Source organism: Leucopleurus acutus (genome assembly GCF_964270905.1).
Source record: "Leucopleurus acutus genome assembly, chromosome: 3".
Taxonomy (NCBI): Eukaryota; Metazoa; Chordata; class Mammalia; order Artiodactyla; family Delphinidae; genus Leucopleurus; species Leucopleurus acutus.
This window is the reverse complement of record NC_139145.1, coordinates 67,714,012-67,732,508: the sequence shown is the minus strand read 5'-3', so window position 1 is coordinate 67,732,508 and position 18,497 is coordinate 67,714,012. Positions and strand designations below refer to the sequence as shown.

General features: G+C 37.7%; 1 protein-coding gene across 1 annotated transcript in view; it reads left to right on the top strand.

The window, feature by feature from the left end:
• Positions 1 to 283: 283 nt before the first annotated feature.
• LYRM7 (LYR motif containing 7) overlaps positions 284 to 18,497 on the top strand; it is a 41,281-nt gene continuing 23,067 nt past the window's right edge. The window contains exons 1-4 of the mRNA XM_082836900.1: positions 284 to 339; positions 7,787 to 7,859; positions 10,229 to 10,299; positions 15,285 to 15,366. Of these exons, the coding sequence (XP_082693026.1) occupies positions 322 to 339; positions 7,787 to 7,859; positions 10,229 to 10,299; positions 15,285 to 15,366 (244 nt within the window). The 5' untranslated portion in view covers positions 284 to 321. The remainder of the gene's footprint in view (positions 340 to 7,786; positions 7,860 to 10,228; positions 10,300 to 15,284; positions 15,367 to 18,497) is intronic.

Below are 18,497 nucleotides of genomic sequence, written 5' to 3'. Positions count from 1 at the left end.
CCGGCGGTTGCCTCAGAAATGGCCGGAAGTGCCGCTGCCCCTAACTAACATGGCGTCCAGGTGATTTCCGTTCCCCTCTCGGCTGTAATTGAGCTCGGCGGCTCCTCGCGGTTTTCCTAGAGGGTACCGGCTTAGCAAACACCTCACGCCTGTCCCTCCACGGGGGGCGGGGCTACGAAGGAGATGCTGCGTGGTGATTGGTTGCGGCTCGTTAAGAACGTGCCTACGGGGTGTTGGACCGTCCATACCAGGCGGTGACTGGTTGCAGAGAGGCGGAGCGACTCGACCGCTGGAGAAGTAGCCGCAGCTGTGAGGAGAGCCATGAGTCAGGCGGCCAAGGTGACTGGGTCCGGGGAGGGGTTGGGTGCGATGCCGGCGGGGTGGGTAAGAGCGCGGCCTTGCGAACGTAGTCTGAAATCTCTGTAGCTGGGGTTCAGGACCCTCCACGGAGTATGTGGCCTTTACAGCTGAGGAGCCGGTGACCGACCCTGCAGGGCAGTCGAAGGTTTGTGCAGGTGCGGAGGAGAGAGGGCGACACAGGTGGTCCTACTTCGTCTGCCGGGTACGGAATGTTTGTCCGTGATGCATGCCGGCGACTTGAGTTCTGCCCCCTTGCCATCTCCACACCGAGCGTTTGTGTGAGGGGCCCATTTCACATCCTTGGGAATTGTACGAGACCCCAAAGTCAGTCCTGCGCTGAAACCTTCCTATGAGGTGAAAGGTTTCGTCAGATAACCAGAAGGTGCACAGACGTCTAGGAACCAAGGAAACCGATTCCCAGCAAAACCGTTTGCCAGAAGTAGCACTTAGCGAGACAGAGCAGAAACCTGTGATTCCTGAGTGTTCTGAACGAGCTTGGGAAGTGATGGCCCCGCCGGGGTCGGGGGTCACATCCCCGAGGACCTGGTGTCGGATTTATTTCTTGTCAAACTGATGCGCATTCCTGGCCAGTGTACAGTTCTCTGGGAGCAGCCATCCCTAACTTTAAGTATTATCAGCATGGCCGGTTGAGACCAGTCCCTGTCACTGGTTGAGATATGGAAAATGGGAAACGGCCTGCTATAGTATAGTAAGGAAAAGCAGTGCTTACAATTGTTGGTCAATAACAGGGAGCCACCAAGAGTGCCTCCTGTACTACTGAACTCTGTTCTTAGTACATTTCAATATATGTCACAAGACCAAGAGAAACAGAATTGTAAACGGTTATTCATTCAAAAAACTTACTGAGCGTCCATAATAGCTATCAGTAGCACCTAACAGCCAGCATTTAGCCTATACTGTCTAGGCATAGTGGAAGCAACAGTAACTTCATACAGAAATCTGGCAGGTAGGGAGAGTTTAAACAATTAATTACAAGTGTAGTAAGTGCTTTGAATTGAAAATACAGTGTTTTTTTTTTTTTTAATATACAGTAGGTTCTTTTTGGTCATCTGTTTTTTACATATTAGTGTATACATGTCAATCCCAATCTCCCAGTTCATCCCCCCCACCCCCAGCTTTCCCCCCTTGGTGTCCATACGTTTGTTCTCCACATCTGTATCTCTATTTCTGCCCTGCAAACCAGTTCACCTGTACCATTTTTCTAGATTCCACATATATGTGTTAATATAGGATATTTGTTTTTCTCTTTCTGACTTACTTCACTCTGTAAGACAGTCTCTAGGTCCATCTCTGTCTCTACAAATTACCCAATTTTGTTCCTTTTTATGGTTGAGTAATATTCCATTGTATATATGTATCACATCTTCTTTATACTTTCATCTGTCAGTGCACACTTAGGTTGCTTCCATGTCCTGGCTATTGTAAACAGTGCTGAAATGAACACTGGGGTGCATGTGTCTTTTTGAATTATGGTTTTCTCTGGGTATATGCCCAGAAGTGGGATTGTTGGGGTGTATGGTAGTTCTATTTTTAGTTTTTTAAGGAACCTCTATACTGTTCTCCATAGTGGCTATATCAATTTACATTCTCACCAACAGTGCAAGACGGTTCCCTTTTCTCCACACCCTCTCCAGCATTTGTTGTTTGTAGATTTTCTGATGATGCCCATTCTAACTGGTGTGAGGTGATATCTCATTGTGGTTTTGATTTGCATTTCTCTAATAATTAGTGATGTTGGGCAGCTTTTCATGTGCCTCTTGGCCATCTGTATGTCTTCTATGGAGAAATGTCTATTTAGGTCTTCTGCCCATTTTTGGATTGGGTTGTTTGTTTTTTTAATATTGAGCTGCATGAGCTGTTTATATATTTTGGAGATTAATTCTTTGTCCGTTGATTTGTTTGCAAATATTTTCTCCCATTCTGAGGGTTGTCTTTTTGTCTTGTTTATAGTTTCCTTTGCTGTGCAAAAGCTTTAAGTTTCATTAGGTCCCATTTGTTTATTTTTGTTTTGTTTTTATTTCCATTACTCTAGGAGGTGGATCAAAAAAGATCTTGCTGTGATTTATGTCAAAGAGTGTTCTTCCTATGTTTTCCTCTAAGAGCTTTATAGTGTCCGGTCTTACATTTAGGTCTTTAATCCATTTTGAGTTTATTTTTGTGTATGGTGTTAGGTAGTTTTCTAATTTCATTCTTTCACATGTAGCTGTCCAGTTTTCCAGCACCACTTATAGAAGAGATTGTCTTTTCTCCATTGTATATCCTTGCCTCCTTTGTCATAGATTAGTTGACCATAAGTACGTGGGTTTATCTCTGGGCTTTCTATCCTGTTCCATTGATCTACATTTCCTTTTTTTTTTTTTTATCTTTTATTTTCTTTATTTTTGGCTGTGTTGGGTCTTCGTTGCTGCACGCAGGGTTTCTCTAGTTGTGGCGAGCGGGGGCTACTCTTCCTTGCGGTGCATGGGCTTCTCATTGCAGTGGCTTCTCTTGTTGCGGAGCATGGGCTATAGAGCTCACCGGCTTCAGTAGTTGTTGCCTGCGGGTATGGTTGCTCCGAGGCATGTGGGATCTTCCTGGACCAGGGCTTGAACCTCTGTCCCCTGCATTGGCAGGTGGATTCTTAACCACTGCGCCACCAGGGGAGTTCCCTGATGTATATTTCTGTTGAAAATACAGTGTGTTTTGTGAGCACATAACTCAGATTTAACCTGTGTGGAGGGATGCAAAAAAAAGAAAAAAAAATCCCTCATAAAAGTATGAGTTGAGACCTGAAGTTTTGTTAGAAACTAGCTAGAATAGAGAAAAGAGTATTCTATGAAGAAGAAATATCATATGGACCATCCAAGTTGCTTGGAAAACTTGAATACAAATGAAATTAAATAGAATTCATTCCAGAAACACTTTTGGTGAGAACTGCCATGTGTAGAAGACACCTGTGCCATGTGGAAGATACAAAGATGACCGAGAAGCCTTCCAGGAAGTAGGGGACACAGCAAGTAATTGTAGTAAGTGCCCACTGCTGTGGATGTACTCAAGAGGGGCATATAACCCAGACTTAGAAGAGACAGAAAAGTACTAACCAGCTAAAGTGATACCTCGTACAGAAATTATATCATCCACCCTTAAAATTAGCCCATTATTCAAGCCTTTTTGAGGCAAAAAGGCTAAGTAATTTGACTTTCCATATATACTGCCAGAATTTGTCCAATCAGTATAAGTAAATTAGGAAGAGAAGACAGTCTATGACCTAGCTGTCTACATTTTAATAAAAGTTTATTAACTCCAAGGTGATGTTAGCTCTAAGGCATTTCTTTTTTTTTTTTTGCGGTACGCCGGCCTCTCACTGTTGTGGCCTCTCCCGTTGCGGAGCACAGGCTCCGGACGCGCAGGCTCAGCGGCCATGGCTCACGGGCCCAGCCGCTCTGCGGCACGTGGGATCTTCCCGGACCGGGACACGAACCCGCGTCCCCTGCATCGGCAGGCGGACTCTCAACCACTGCGCCACCAGGGAAGCCCTAAGGCATTTCTTAATACTAATTTTCTTTTTCTTAATACTAATTCTTAAAGTAGGGTTACTGGTTGTTGTACTAATGGAATCACTTTGTTTTTTCCCTGAATAGCATGTGAAATGATTAGGCTTACTTACTTCTCACTTTTTTCTTAATCCCATGCAATCTCTTCCACCGCTCTTGTAATATTAAACTCCCTGGGTTTCTGTGATGTTCTGCCACCTTTAATGTCCCTATTTCTACCAACAATCTTTGCAAGACAGTCTTGACTTTTACTATCAAACATCTCAAAATGTTTCCAGTCTCTACACGTTACTCAATTCCAAAGCCAATTTCACATTTTTAGATGTTTGTTACAGCAGCATCCCACTTCCCAGTAGTAAAATCTGTGTTAGTTTCCTATGGCTGCTCTAACAAATTACCACAAATTGGGTGGCTTAAAACAACAGAAATTTATTGTCTCACAGTTCTGGAGGTTAGAAGTCTGAAATCAAGGTGACAGCAGAGCCATACTCCCTCTGAAACTCTGGGCAGAATATTTACTTCTTCCTAAATTCTGATGGTGGCCATCAGTCCTTAGTGTTCCTCGGCTTGCTGTTGCATCACTCCAATCTCTGCTTCATCTTCACATGGTGGTCTTACACCTTTGTGTTTCTTTCTTCACCTGGCATTATCCTCTTCTTTTAAGGATACTAGTCATATTGGATTAGGGCCTACTCTAATGATTCATTTTAACTCAGTTATAGCTGTGAAGACCCTACTAGGTCACATTTACATGTACTGAGGATTAGGACTTAAACATGTCTTTTGAGGGGACACACAATTCAAGCCATAACAATATAGATACACCATGTTTTATTTATCCATTCCTGAGTTGGTAGACATTTGGGTTATTTCTACTTTTTGACTGTTTTGTATAATGCTAGTATGCACATTCATGTGCAAGTTTTTATATGAACATATGTTTTCATCTTGGTTGTATATGTAGGCGTGGAATTGCTGGGTCATATGATAGATAACTCTGTTTAATTTTTTGAACAACTGCTAAACTTTTCCAAAGCAGCTGCAGGATTTTATGTTCCCACCAACAATGTATAAGAGTTATAGTTTTTCCACATCTTACACATGTTATGGACTGTCTGTTTTTTTGACTGTAGCCATCCTATTGGGATGAAGTGGAACCTCACTGAAATTTAGATTTGTATTTCCCAGATGGCTAATTATGTTGAGCATCTTTTCATGGCCTTAGTAGCCATTTGTGTGTCTTCTTTTGAGAAATGTCTATTCAAATCCTTTGCCTATTTTTAAATTAGTTTTTTATTTGAATTGTAGAAGTTCTTTATACATTCTAGATACTAGCCCATTATCAGGTATACGATTTATAAATATTTTCTTTCCTTCTGTGGGTTGTCTTTTCTCTTTCTTGATAGTGTCCTTTCCCTTTATCTTTTTAAAATAATTTTTTTAGTTTTTATAAAGGGGATAAATGTGTAAAATTTAAGAAGTCAAATAGTGTTACACAGAAACCAGTAGGTGTCTACTGACTTCTACATACTCCCAATTCCTGCTCCCCAAATATAAGCACTTTTAATCATTTTACTTATTTTTTCTGATATTTACCTCCATGTTTCTAAATAACATGTTTAAACTACTATTGATTTTTTTTTTCTCTCTTTGGGGATATTTATTGACCTTTGTCTATGAAAGTTGAGGACTAAGTTCCCCCTTATACCCTATTCCTCTCAATATACAGATTTTGGTGAAGCAGTTTTTCAGCTTTGATATTAATATGACTATATAGAACTTGTCCACAGCTGAGCCCTCTAATATAAATATATGATTACGTTGCCTTTCTTTTCTAAGTCTTAGTTTTTCTTTCTTTCTTTTTTTTTTTTTAATATGTATTTATTTAGCTGCACCAAGTCTTAGTTTCATCATGCAGGCTCTTAGTTGCGGCATGTGGGAGCTAGTTCCCTGCCCGGCCAGGCATTGAACCCAGGCCCCCTGAATTGGGAGCATGGAGTCTTAACCACTGGACCACCAGGGAAGTCCCAGCTTTTCTTGAAGTTAATAACTGTCTTGTTTTTTTTTTTTTTTAACTGTCTTGTTTTTATTATCATTTTCCTACATAGCTATTTCCGAACTCTGAGCAAAACTGATGTCTACTAGTATCGCTTTTTCCTAGCAGCATCTTTTGTAGAGCAATATAGCCTTTTGGTGTAGTCCAGACTAGTTGCTTTCTATGCTGGCTGTAGAAATGCTGACCTATATTTGTCCTTCACCATCATCTCTGCCTCTCCAATGTTGGATTACCTGTGTCCCTCATTCCCATTTTTTTTTTTTGTGATTCATCTCCATCTCCTTATTTTGGTGGAGCACAATCTTCTATAGCTTTCCAAGAAAGGGCGTATGGCAAATAAGAGGCTTTGCATTTCTAAAAATCTTTATTTGCCGTTGCAGTTAGGTGATAGTTTGGATATGTGTGGTGTTCTAAGCTGGACATTTTATACAAAACTTGAAGATTTTATACCATTGTCTTCTCACAGTGATGCTATTTGGAAATCAGGTACCATTCTGATTTTCTATTTTTTATACGTGAACTGTTTTTTTCCCTCCAAGATTATTCATGGGTTTTGTGTTGAGCACTTGATGGAGGCTATTTTCTTTGTTCAGTCTTGTTGGAGATCTGTGAATATAACTGTTGGTCCATCTAGACTACTCCTTTAATTTTCTTATCCTTTCTCTCCTTATTTTGTATCTCTGAATTCTTATTCAACTTTTGGGGTAGTTTTTCTCAACTTAATCTTTGCTATCACTCTTTTGATATCCAAGAGTTTGGGGGCATTTTCTGAATGTTCCTTTTTAAATTTACTCTAACTTCTTTTTGTTGTTATTCCATGTTTGCAATAATTTATGTTTCTGAGAAGGTTCTTTGTGGTTGGTCAGTGTTTGTTTTGTTTTATTTTTATGTTTTCTGCTCCCTGTTTTCTGTTTCTGTTTTGGTATCTGCCTTTGATATTTTAGGTTTTCTAGTGTATGTAAAATACTTAAAATAGTGCCTAGCGCACAGGATACACTTAGTAAAGTTTAGGTATTGTTATCTGGTGAATGGACTTGGGGAAAGGAGAGAATGGTGGCAGAGTGACAAATCTTTGTCAGTAGTCTAAGCAAGAGATAGGGAGAGGTCTGAACTTAAATTGTTTTGGGTGATGGAGAATGTACAAAAGATTAGAGAAACATCCCTACAGTTTCTACATGAGGAGTAAGGTAGATTTAAAGAATGACCTAGAGATTTCTGGCTTGAGAAATCCATTGTTTTCCATAACTGAAATTGAGAAAACAGAAAAATATTGGGGGGACAATATTGAATACCTTTTTGTTTGTTTGTTTTTAGCACAGTCTTAGAATATTCAGAAGTCTCAGCATTCCACTTCTTTTTTGAGAAAGCACAATTAAACCTGCCTAAATTATCTGAAACATCTTCCTCTGGCCTCTTCTAAGATGTAGTATATTCACGAGTTTGTGTGCATGTGTGTATGACTTTAAGAGCAGATGAAGTTCTCAGGTTAAGCAAAATAAGAACAAATACCAGACTGGTAAAGTTGATTAACTTAGCAAACTAGTTTTGGCAGGGGAAATCATTAACTTTTTAACCGTTCTCGTATTGTTTTGTTTCAAAGAATTTTGTGTTGTTTTTGTAAATACATAAGGCTAATTTTTTTTTAATTTAAAGATAAATAATCAAGGGAAAGTTATTTTGGCTAACCCTTGTTTTCACCAACTATTTCGAAAAATAGTCTAAAAAACAAACAGAAAATAAATACTGTTTAATCCATGTAATTATGTAAAATGTGAAATTTTTTTTTTTGAGGTCTGAATTCTAATTTTCTTTATAGGTTTTACAGCTCTTTAAAACACTGCACAGGACCAGACAGCAAGTTTTTAAAAATGATGCTAGGGCATTAGAAGGTAAGTTTATATTTTGCCCCTTTGGAGCAAGTCCATTCTTTAGGTGGCTGCTAATAATACAAGAGACCGTGTATGGTGGTCAAGACCTATCTTGGGGAATGACCTTCACGATCTCTCCCCTAATGTTTTTTTAAATAAAAATGAGTTTACCTTACCCTTCTTTGAGAAGTATCTACAAAGAAAAAATTTTAAAGATCAACTTTTCTTAAAAAATTAGGGAAAAAAAGGGGATCAGAATTTCAATGTGCTCCATTACTTGCCTTATGTTCAAGCCATGAAACTCATTTGTCTATTATATAATCAAATTTTCACATCCTCTAGGACCAGATACTACCATATTGTTAATGCTTTGTGTCTTTCTAGAAGTGACAGCAGCTATGAAAGAGAATCTATCACAAATGATTCCAAATTCAGTATTTCACTGTTTAAAGTGGTTTCTGTCTTATCCGGAACTCAGAGCTCTAAAGCTTAGGTTCTGTGTTGGTCATACTCAGTTTCTAAACCTCTTTAAGAAGGCACCTTGGGGGAGGGGTGGAGGGATAAATTGGGGTATTGGGATTGACATATACACACCGCTATATATAAAATAGATAAGTCATAAGGACTTACTGTATAGCACAGGGAACTCTTTTTTTTTTTTTTTGCGGTATGCGGGCCTCTCACTGCTGTGGCCTCTCCTGTTGCGGAGCACAGGCTCCGGACGTGCAGGGTCAGCGGCCATGGCTCACGGGCCCAGCTGCTCCGCGGCACGTGGGATATTCCCGGACCGGGACACGAACCCGCGTCCCCTGAATCGGCAGGCGGACTCTCAACCACTGCGCCACCAGGGAAGCCCGGGAACTCTTCTTAATACTCTGTAATGACCTATATGGGAAAAGAATCTAAAAAAGAGTGGATATATGTATAGGTATAACTGATTCACTTTGTTGTATAACAGAAACTAATACAACATTATAAATCAACTATGCCCAAATAAAAATTAAAATAAAAAAATTCAACCTCCATTTAAAAAAAAGAGGCCACCTACGTAAAGTGTCCCCACTTTCCCTAGGAATTCAAGTTTTTGTAATTTATCGAAAAAAATTTCTTGAATATTAAAGTATATGCCTCCTATTATATGTACTTTACACAAATTCCTCATTTAATTCTTATCACAGCCCTGTGAGGTAGTTACTATCATAATTTCTATTTTTTCAGATGAGAAAACTGACAAAATGTGAAAGGATTTACCCCACATCATACTTAGTAAGAGGTGGAGCTGGGATTTAGCCTAAACATTCTGGCTCCAAAGCCTAAACTCTTACCCACCTTACATATTGAAATGTATCAAGCACAGAAGGAAGGTTTTATGGCTAATCTCCATCAGCATAACATATTTTTAAATGTTTTAAATGTTTTTAAGTGAAATAATTATAAGAATAGCTAATACTGCATATTTACTAAGCACTGTACATGAATTGTTCCATTAAATGCTCACAGCACACTCTAAGGCAGTTTATCAGTTATATTGAATTATGCTGCTGTAGTGATGCCAAAGTCTCAGTGGTATATGAACAAAAGTTTTACTTATCAGTCACTTTACTTGTCAGTCAAGGCACCCAGAATTATTTGTATATCCTCTTTGCTGCTATATCTTCATTTTAAGTGTGTGTTTGGCGGGGGGGTAGGGTTAACATGCTTGTATGCATTGAGTTTTGCCATCTTAAAAAAAGCATGTTAATTCAAATCCTTAGATTTACAAAAACAAAGTATTAACTTGAATTTATTAGGATCTCATAGCTAGAGGTTCAAAATGAAATTAGAAATAAAAAGCAGGACACAAAAGTATTAGAGTGCTAAAAATATGTATTAAGTTTAATTACAAATTTGCCAGCCTGTCAAAAGCTCTCCAAGGACTTTTAAAATAAATTTCTTATTTTTATACTTTGTTTTACATGGGACAGAATTATTTTTTCTACTAGAGAACTAGTAGATATACGTGTATAGCATATAGTATCGTAGTATAATGAATAATATGTAAATTATTGGGACAGGAATTATAAATTAGAAAAGCAGGGACTTCCCTGGTTGTCCAGTGGGTAAGACTCCATGCTCCCAATGCAGGGGTCCCAGTTTGATCCCTGGTCGGGGGAACTAGATCCCGCATGCATGCTGCAACTAAGAGTCCGTATGCCGCAACTAAGAATTCCACATGCCGCAACTAAAGATCCCACATGCCGCAACAAAGGATCCCACATGCCACAGTGAAGATCCTGCATGCCGCAACTAAGACCTGGTGCAGCCAAAATAAATAAATAAATAAATATTTAAAAAGAAAAAGGAAAAGAAAGAAAAGCAAATAACTATATACATATTTTTTCTTTTTCTAGCAGCCAGAATAAAGATAAATGAAGAATTCAAATGTAATAAAAGTGAAACTTCTCCTAAGAAAATAGAAGAGGTACAGTAATTAAGTTTTTCAATTATAATAAAACTCCAATTTTAGCAACTAAGGAAATGATAAAAATAGAGGGATTATATGAAATAAAAATCATTACTTGATAGTTAAAGCAAGCCATCACAACTATAGATAACCTTCACTTGTTTGGTTTGGCTCACCTTCTCAGGGTCATCAGCCTACACCCTTAAGATAGCAAGTTGCCTGGTGAAAAGAACATTAGTGTAGCCATGATCAAAGCAAGAGCAGCTGAACCAACCCAGAAGTTCACAGAAATGCTGTCTTCATCTAAGGCAAGTGACTGAAACTAAGGAGAGTGAGTGTTGTGGTAACTCACTCAGAGTTACACAGAGGGAACGTCTACTCATTTAGCTCAACTAGATAGAAGTTTTTTTTAAATTCATATCTTGGCTGTGAAAGTTAACCAGCCAGAGTTTATGAACTATTCTTGCTTTGCCTTCTGTATTTGCATTTTAGTCACTTGCCGCAGTTGAAGACAATCTACTAGTCGGTGAGCTCCCTAGTATTCCTAGTACATGTTCGTTGAAAAAGTGCACAATGATTCTTTTCCTGTATAAAATCATATGCATATACACATTGTCTCTGTCTTAGGAAGGAACACTGCTTCGTAGGTGTTCCTGTATCTAACTTTGTATAAATGTAGGGAAAGGACCATTAGAAAGAAAATGAAAAATGAAAAATTATTTGCTGGAATAATTAAGATTCGAAGAATTGGTTTGGTAAAGAGGAAGGTACAAATTAGAGAAATTCTTCCATGTTTAATAGAATTTCCACATAGTGAAAAAAAATTTTTTATACAAATACTTTTCTACTTAGTAGAGAAAATGCTATTTTTGAAATAGTAAATATCTATGATAAACTAATGAGACAAAATGAGATAGCCTAAGGATTTCTTTCCCTATAACATAAAGAAAAAAGGGGGAGATTTCACTTAAGCATATGATAGGGCAAACAGGGACTATGTAATTTCTATTCATGAAAGAACTTAAAATGACATTCTAATCAGGTCATGACATGAGAAGTTAAAATGTATATACTGAAATTTGTACTATTTTGCTATTTGGTAGACTGATTAATAACAATATGGTACAGGTATACCTCGTTTTATTGTGCTTCGCTCTATTGCACTTCACAGAATCTGTTTTTTACAAATTGAAGGTTTGGGGCAACCCTGCATTGTCAGATGCTGGTTAGCATTTTTTAGTAATAAGGTGTTTTTAATTAAGGTATGCACATTGTTTTTTTAGACATAATGCTGTTGCACACTTAATAGACTACTGTATATTGTAAACATAACTTTTATATGCAGTTGGAAACAAAAAAATTTGTATGACTCACTTTATTATGATATTTGTTTTATTGTGGTGGTCTGGAACTGAACCCACAATATCTCTGAGGTATGCCTGTAAGTGTTTTTAAATTTTGAAGTCATGATTTAAAAATTTTTTAATTGAGGTCTGTTTATATTAACTAAACTGGAAAAATGAACTACCATCTCCCAAATTAATTTTACTTGTAGAACACTAACATTAAGCACTCCTTTTTTTTATATATAAATTTATTTATTTTATTTATTTATTTTTGGTTGCGTGCGGGCTTTCTCTAGCTGTGGTGAGTGGGGGCTACTCTTCATTGTGGTGTGCGGGCTTCTCATTGTGGTGGCTTCTCTTGTTGTGGAGCATGAGCTGTAGGCATGCAGGCTTCAGTAGTTGTGGCTCGTGGGCTCTAGAGCACAGGCTCAGTAGTTGTGGCACACAGGCTTAGTTGCTCCACAGCGTGTGGGATCTTCATGGACCAGAGCTCAAACCCATGTCCCCTGCATTGGCAGGCAGATTCTTAACCACTGCACCACCAGGGAAGCCCACATTAAGCACTCTTGAAATTAGATATTTGTTATATACAAGTGTATATAACTCTGCATATATTAAATACTTAGTAGTTTTTAGATAATTACATTGTCATGTATTGTCATGAAGTCTTGGCACCAAAACGAATCATAGGCATTCTCTTGACCAGCAGTTCTCAAACTTTTTGGTTTTAGGACCACTTTACCTTCCGAAAAACTGAAGACCCCAAAAAGTGCTATTTATATGTTATACCTATCAATATTTACCATATTAGGATTTAAAACTGAGAAATTTTTAAAATATTTGATTAAATAATTTAAAAATAATAAGCTCGGGCCCATGTACCGCAAAAAAGAAAAAAAAATAAGCTCATTACCTATTAAATACAATATTTATGAAAAATAACTATATTTTCCAAAAAATTTAGTAAGAAGCAAGGCATTATTTTATATTTTTGCAAATCTCTTTAATGTCTGGCTTAATAGGAGTCAGCTAAATTTTCATACCTGCTTCCTCATTCAATCTGGCACTGTATTTTTTTTCTTTTCTTTTTTTTTTTTTGCCGTATGCAGGCCTCTCACTGTTGTGGCCTCTCCCATTGCGGAGCAGAGGCTCTGGACGCGCAGGCTCAGCGGCCATGGCTCACGGGCCCATTCGCTCCGCGGCATGTGGGATCTTCCCAAACCGGAGCACGAACCTGTGTCCCCTGCATCGGCAGGCGAATTCTCAACCACTGCACCACCAGGGAAGCCCAACTGTATGTTTTTTTAGATTGAATTATATGAAGAAAATTCAGCCTTATGCAGACATGTAGTTGGAAGAGGGTAGGTGTATATATTAGCCTTTTCAAATAATTGTGAATATTCTTTGATATCAGACCTCAACAAGTGGTAAATTTCTTTAAAGGTTAGATGCAATGCGGAACTCTGTTATCTGTTAGACCAATGGATGTGTGTGGGTGTGTGTGTTTATCCTTTGCCGGGGTGGCTCCTAGGACTTATACATACCACATCCTGCTCATCCCCTTTGATCTCCCATAATCCCTTGTTTCTTATCTAGCCTTGTTTCCAGCCTTAAACCTAAGACTCAGCTCAGTTTATGCACCTCCAGTGGGTGAGGAGTCGCATTGTTTTTCTTTCTCTCCCCTTCTAAGCCCCTTCTCAGCTCTGTAGGGAGGTGAGGCTTTGCTCTCCTACAGCCTTCTCCAGTTAACGGCAGCTCCCTCCTTTTGATGCTCAGACCAAAACCCTTGGTGCTCTCTTTTTCGACTGCTTTCCTTCTCTCACATTTACATCCAATCTGGCAGCAAATCCTGTTGACTTAACCTTCAAAATATACCCAGAATTCAACCACTTCTTATTCGCCCTATTATTATTTCCTGGTTCAAGCCATCATTATTTCTCACTGGGTTGTTACAGCAGCCTCCTAGTGGGTCTTTTTGCTTCTGCCCTAACTCCCTGCAGCCTATTCTCAATACTTATAAAAGGCAGTGAGCCTTTTAAAAAAAGGCATATCCCATCACTCCTCTGCTCACAATCCCCATGGCTCCTCATCCCATTCAAATTAAAATCTGAAGTCTTTACCTACCATTACCTATAACACTGTATTATCTGACCCCTGTTAACTTCCTGCCTCAATTCACCACGTACTTCTCACTCTTCCAGTCTCAGTGCCTTCTTTGATGGTGCTTCAGTTTACCAAGAACTTTCCTACCTCAGGCCATTTATGCTGTTGCTTCTTCCTACGATATTCTTCTCCAATATGCCCTTCTCTAATATGGTAAATATTGATAGGTATAACATATAAATCTGTTGGTCATTTAGTAGACCAACAGATTTTAATCTGTCTTTCCCTTTGAATGGATCTTTCAGTCATGCATGTTTTGTAACATCATGCACTGATGATTTGGAAAATGTAGGTTCACCAAGTAATGCAGATCTTCCAAATGTTGACATAGGTCAATATGTAATATTTTAAAATTATATCTTAATATCCATCTCATCAGAAAAATCTTTAAGCATTGGGAAGCTGTCAAGCTTACAGTGACAGATACAGCTTCTCCAGAATTCTGATTTTTGCTTGAAAGCTTGAATTTTATCATTGCCATTAAATACTGTCAGTTGTTTTCTTAAAGTGACATACTCATTTCACCTATCTGCCAGTTACCCAAATCTGAATAAACAGAGTTTGTCTATAAAAGTAAAAATGGTATTCCAAAGAGAAAACTCTACTTGTGCTCACAACTCAAACAATGCAGACAGCTCTAGTATTATGAAAATAATTTTGACTTTATGGGTCCCCTGAAAGGGTCTCAGGGTCCACAGCTTTGAGACTCACTGTTTTAGTTCAGTTCTTCATTTTGCAATGATGAGTTCTGAAACTTAGTGAGTAGGTATTAACCCAAGGCCATACACTTGATGACAGAGCCAGAGTTGGGAGTCCAAGTATTCTGTCTCCTGATCCAGTACTCTTTCTAGTGTTCAGAACATCCAACTCTACAGTAAAAGAAAGATTCAGCCCCTCTCAAAAAAACAAAATGCACATTTTAAACACATTGTAAAATATATATTACAACAAAAAATACTCCAATCTGTTTTGGAACCAAATATGGAATGGATAGATAAAAGGTAAAAATATACGCATGTTTGAGCTTTCTGTATGCTTGGAATGGTTACAGAAAGTTAAAGACAAGGGGCTTCCCTGGTGGCATGGTGGTTAAGAATCCGCCTGCCAATGCAGGGGACACGGGTTCGAGCCCTGGTCCAGGAAGGTCCCACATGCCACGGAGCAACTAAGCCCGTGCACCGCAACTACCGAGCCTGCGCTCTAGAGCCTGCCAGCCACAACTACTGAAGCCTGCACTCCTAGAGCCCGTGCTCCGCAACAAGAGAAGCCACCGCAATGAGAAGCCTGTGCACTTGCCACAACTAGAGAAAGCCTGCGCGCAGCAACGAAGACCCAATGCAGCCAATAAATAAATAAATATATTCTTTAAAAAAAAGAAGTTAAAGGCAAGTATCACCTAAAAAGAATTGTAAACCTTTAGTTTTCAAAAACAGTACATTCATGTAAACCATTGAAAAAACGGAGGATTTAGTCTATTTTTTTTTTTCTTAACAGCTAATAAAAATAGGTTCTGATGTTGAGCTGATACTCAGAACATCTGTTATACAAGGTATTCACACAGACCACAATACGCTGAGTAAGTAATATTAAAGAAAAATGTTGCTTGCAATGTGTTTTAAACTATTGAGCAATTACAGTGCTTTTAATGCTGATTACTAAACTTGATTTTGCCAGACAATGTGGTATATATTGTACACATTTATAAGGCTGTATTTAAAAATGCTGAATTATGAAACTTTGTTTTACCAGACTTTTTTTTTTCTTTTATATATTTTTTCTTTTTAATCTTAACCACTGGTTATACTGCAAAACTACAGTTACAAAGGCAGTATATGCATACCGCAATTTATTGCACTTCCCAGATAATGCATTTTTCACAAACTGGAGGTTTGTGGCAACCCTGTGTCAAGCAAGTCTATCGATGCCATTTTTCTAACAGCATTTGCTCACTTGGTGTCTCGGTGTAACATTTTGGTAATTCTTGGAGTATTTCAAACTTTTTCATTATTACTGTATCTGTTATAGTGATCTGTGGTCAGTGATCTTTGATGTTACTGCTACGACTTGCTGAAGGCTCAGATAATGGTTAGCATATTATAGCAATAAAGTATTTTTAAATTAATATATGTACATTGTTTTTTAGACATAATGCTATTAGACATTTAATAGACTATAGTACAGTGTAAACATAACTCTTATATGCTCTAGGAAACCAAAAATCGGTGTGATTTGCTTTATTGAGATACTTTACTGTAGTGGTCTGGAACCGAACCTGCAATATCTCAGAAGTTTGCCTGTGTGACTGTTTTTATAAAATATATCTGGCATTCTTAATTTTCCTAGTATAATTTGTCATCTACCTAGACTGTGTCTATTTCTTTATCTTTTCTCCTATGATTCTACTATTTTAATTCAGAAGAATTGGGATTATACAAAATGGTAATATAGTTGAGAATCCTCCATTATACCTCCAAACTCCTGGTGGGGCTTCAGCAGACTCTCATTTCACATAATATTTGGTTTTCATTCCCTGAAGTATTTTGGGGGACAGAAACAACAGCAAAGATACAAACAGAAAAGTACACAATTTATAATAGTATAGTCCAGTGAATTTTCACCAAGTGAAATATCATGTAACCAACATCCACATCAAGTTATATAATGTTACCACTTTCCCAAAAGCACCATCATGCCCTGATGTCCCTCGCCGTCAGCCCCTTCCCATAAGTATAACCGCTGTCCGTTTAACACTATCAATTTTAACCTAATATAATAAAGTGTTTGAACTTTATGTAAATGGAATCATATAGGATTTCTGTTTTGTCTGGCTTCTTTCTCTCAATATTATATTTGTGAGATTCATCTTTATCATTGTGTGTAGCAACATTTCTGTGAATATTGTATGAGTGAAACTTCCATGTCATATGGTATGTGTTTATTCAGCTTTAATAGGCACTGCTAACCAGCTTTCCAAAGTAGTTAGACTAAGTTATACTTGAAGCAGTGGTATCTGAGAACTCCAGTTGATTTATCCTCACCAGCTCTTTGATACTGTGCATCTCTTAATTTTAGAGTTTCTGGTGGTTATGTAATGGTATCACATTGTGATTTTAATTTGCATTTCTCTGGTAATTAATGAAGGACTAGCACCTTTTCAGTTGTTTAATGGCCATTTGGATATTCTCTTTTATGAAGTGGCTGTTCAGGTCTTTTGCCCATTTTTCTAAGAGGTTATCTGCCTTTTTATTATTGATTTGAAGAAATTCTTTGTATGTTCTGAATATAAATCCTTTGTTGGATATATATATATATTATAAGAATCTTCTGCTTTTTGTCTTGCTTTTTCGTTTTGCTGTTTTTATCTTTTGATGAGAAGGTCTTAATTTTAATGTAGTCCAGTTTATCCCTTTTTTCCTTTATGGTTAATATTTTTCTGAGTCTTGTTTAAGAAATCTTTTCCTGTCTCAAGCAAGATCATGAAGAGATTATCCTATGCTTCTTCCAAAAGCTTTATTGTTTGGTCTTTTTCATTTTGTTGTTTATATCAACTAGAGTTGATTTTTGTATATGGTATGAGATAGCAGTCAAGATTTATTTTTTTATATCTGAATATTCAGTTGATCCAGCACAATTTATTGAAAAGACCACTCTTTCCCCGCTGCACTGTAGGGCCACCTTTATCATAAAATCAAATAACTGGAAGAGACAAAGAAGGACACTACATAATGATCAAGGGTTCGATCCAAGAAGAAGATATAACAATTGTAAATATTTATGCACCCAACATAGGAGCACCTCAATACATAAGGCAAATACTAACAGCCATAAAAGGGGAAATCGACAGTAACACATTCATAGTAGGGGACTTTAACACCCCACTTTCACCAATGGACAGATCATCCAAAATGAAAATAAATAAGGAAACACAAGCTTTAAATGATACATTAAACAAGATGGACTTAATTGATATTTATAGGACATTCCATCCAAAAACAACAGAATACACATTTTTCTCAAGTGCTCATGGAACATTCTCCAGGATAGATCATATCTTGGGTCACAAGTCAAGCCTTGGTAAATTTAAGAAAACTGAAATTGTTTCAAGTATCTTTTCTGACCACAGCACTATGAGATTAGATATCAATTACAGGAAAAGATCTGTAAAAAATACAAACACATGGAGGCTATAAACAATACACTACTTAATAACGAAGTGATCACTGAAGAAATCAAAGAGGAAATCAAATACCTAGAAACAAATGACGATGGAGGCACGACAACGCAAAACCTATGGGATGAAACACAAGCAGTTCTAAGAGGGACGTTTATAGCAATACAATCCTACCTTAAGAAACAGGAAACATCTCGAATAAACAACCTAACCTTCCACCTAAAGCAATTAGAGAAAGAAGAACAAAAAAACCCCAAAGTTAGCAGAAGGAAAGAAATCATAAAAATCAGATCAGAAATAAATGAAAAAGAAATGAAGGAAATGATAGCAAAGATCAATAAAACTAAAAGCTGGTTCTTTGAGAAGATAAACAAAATTGATAAACCATTAGCCAGACTCATCAAGAAAAAAAGGGAGAAGACTCAAATCAATAGAATTAGAAATGAGAAAGGAGAAGTAAAAACTGACACTGCAGAAATACAAAGGCTCAGGAGAGATTACTACAAGCAACTCTATGCCAATAAAATGGACAACCT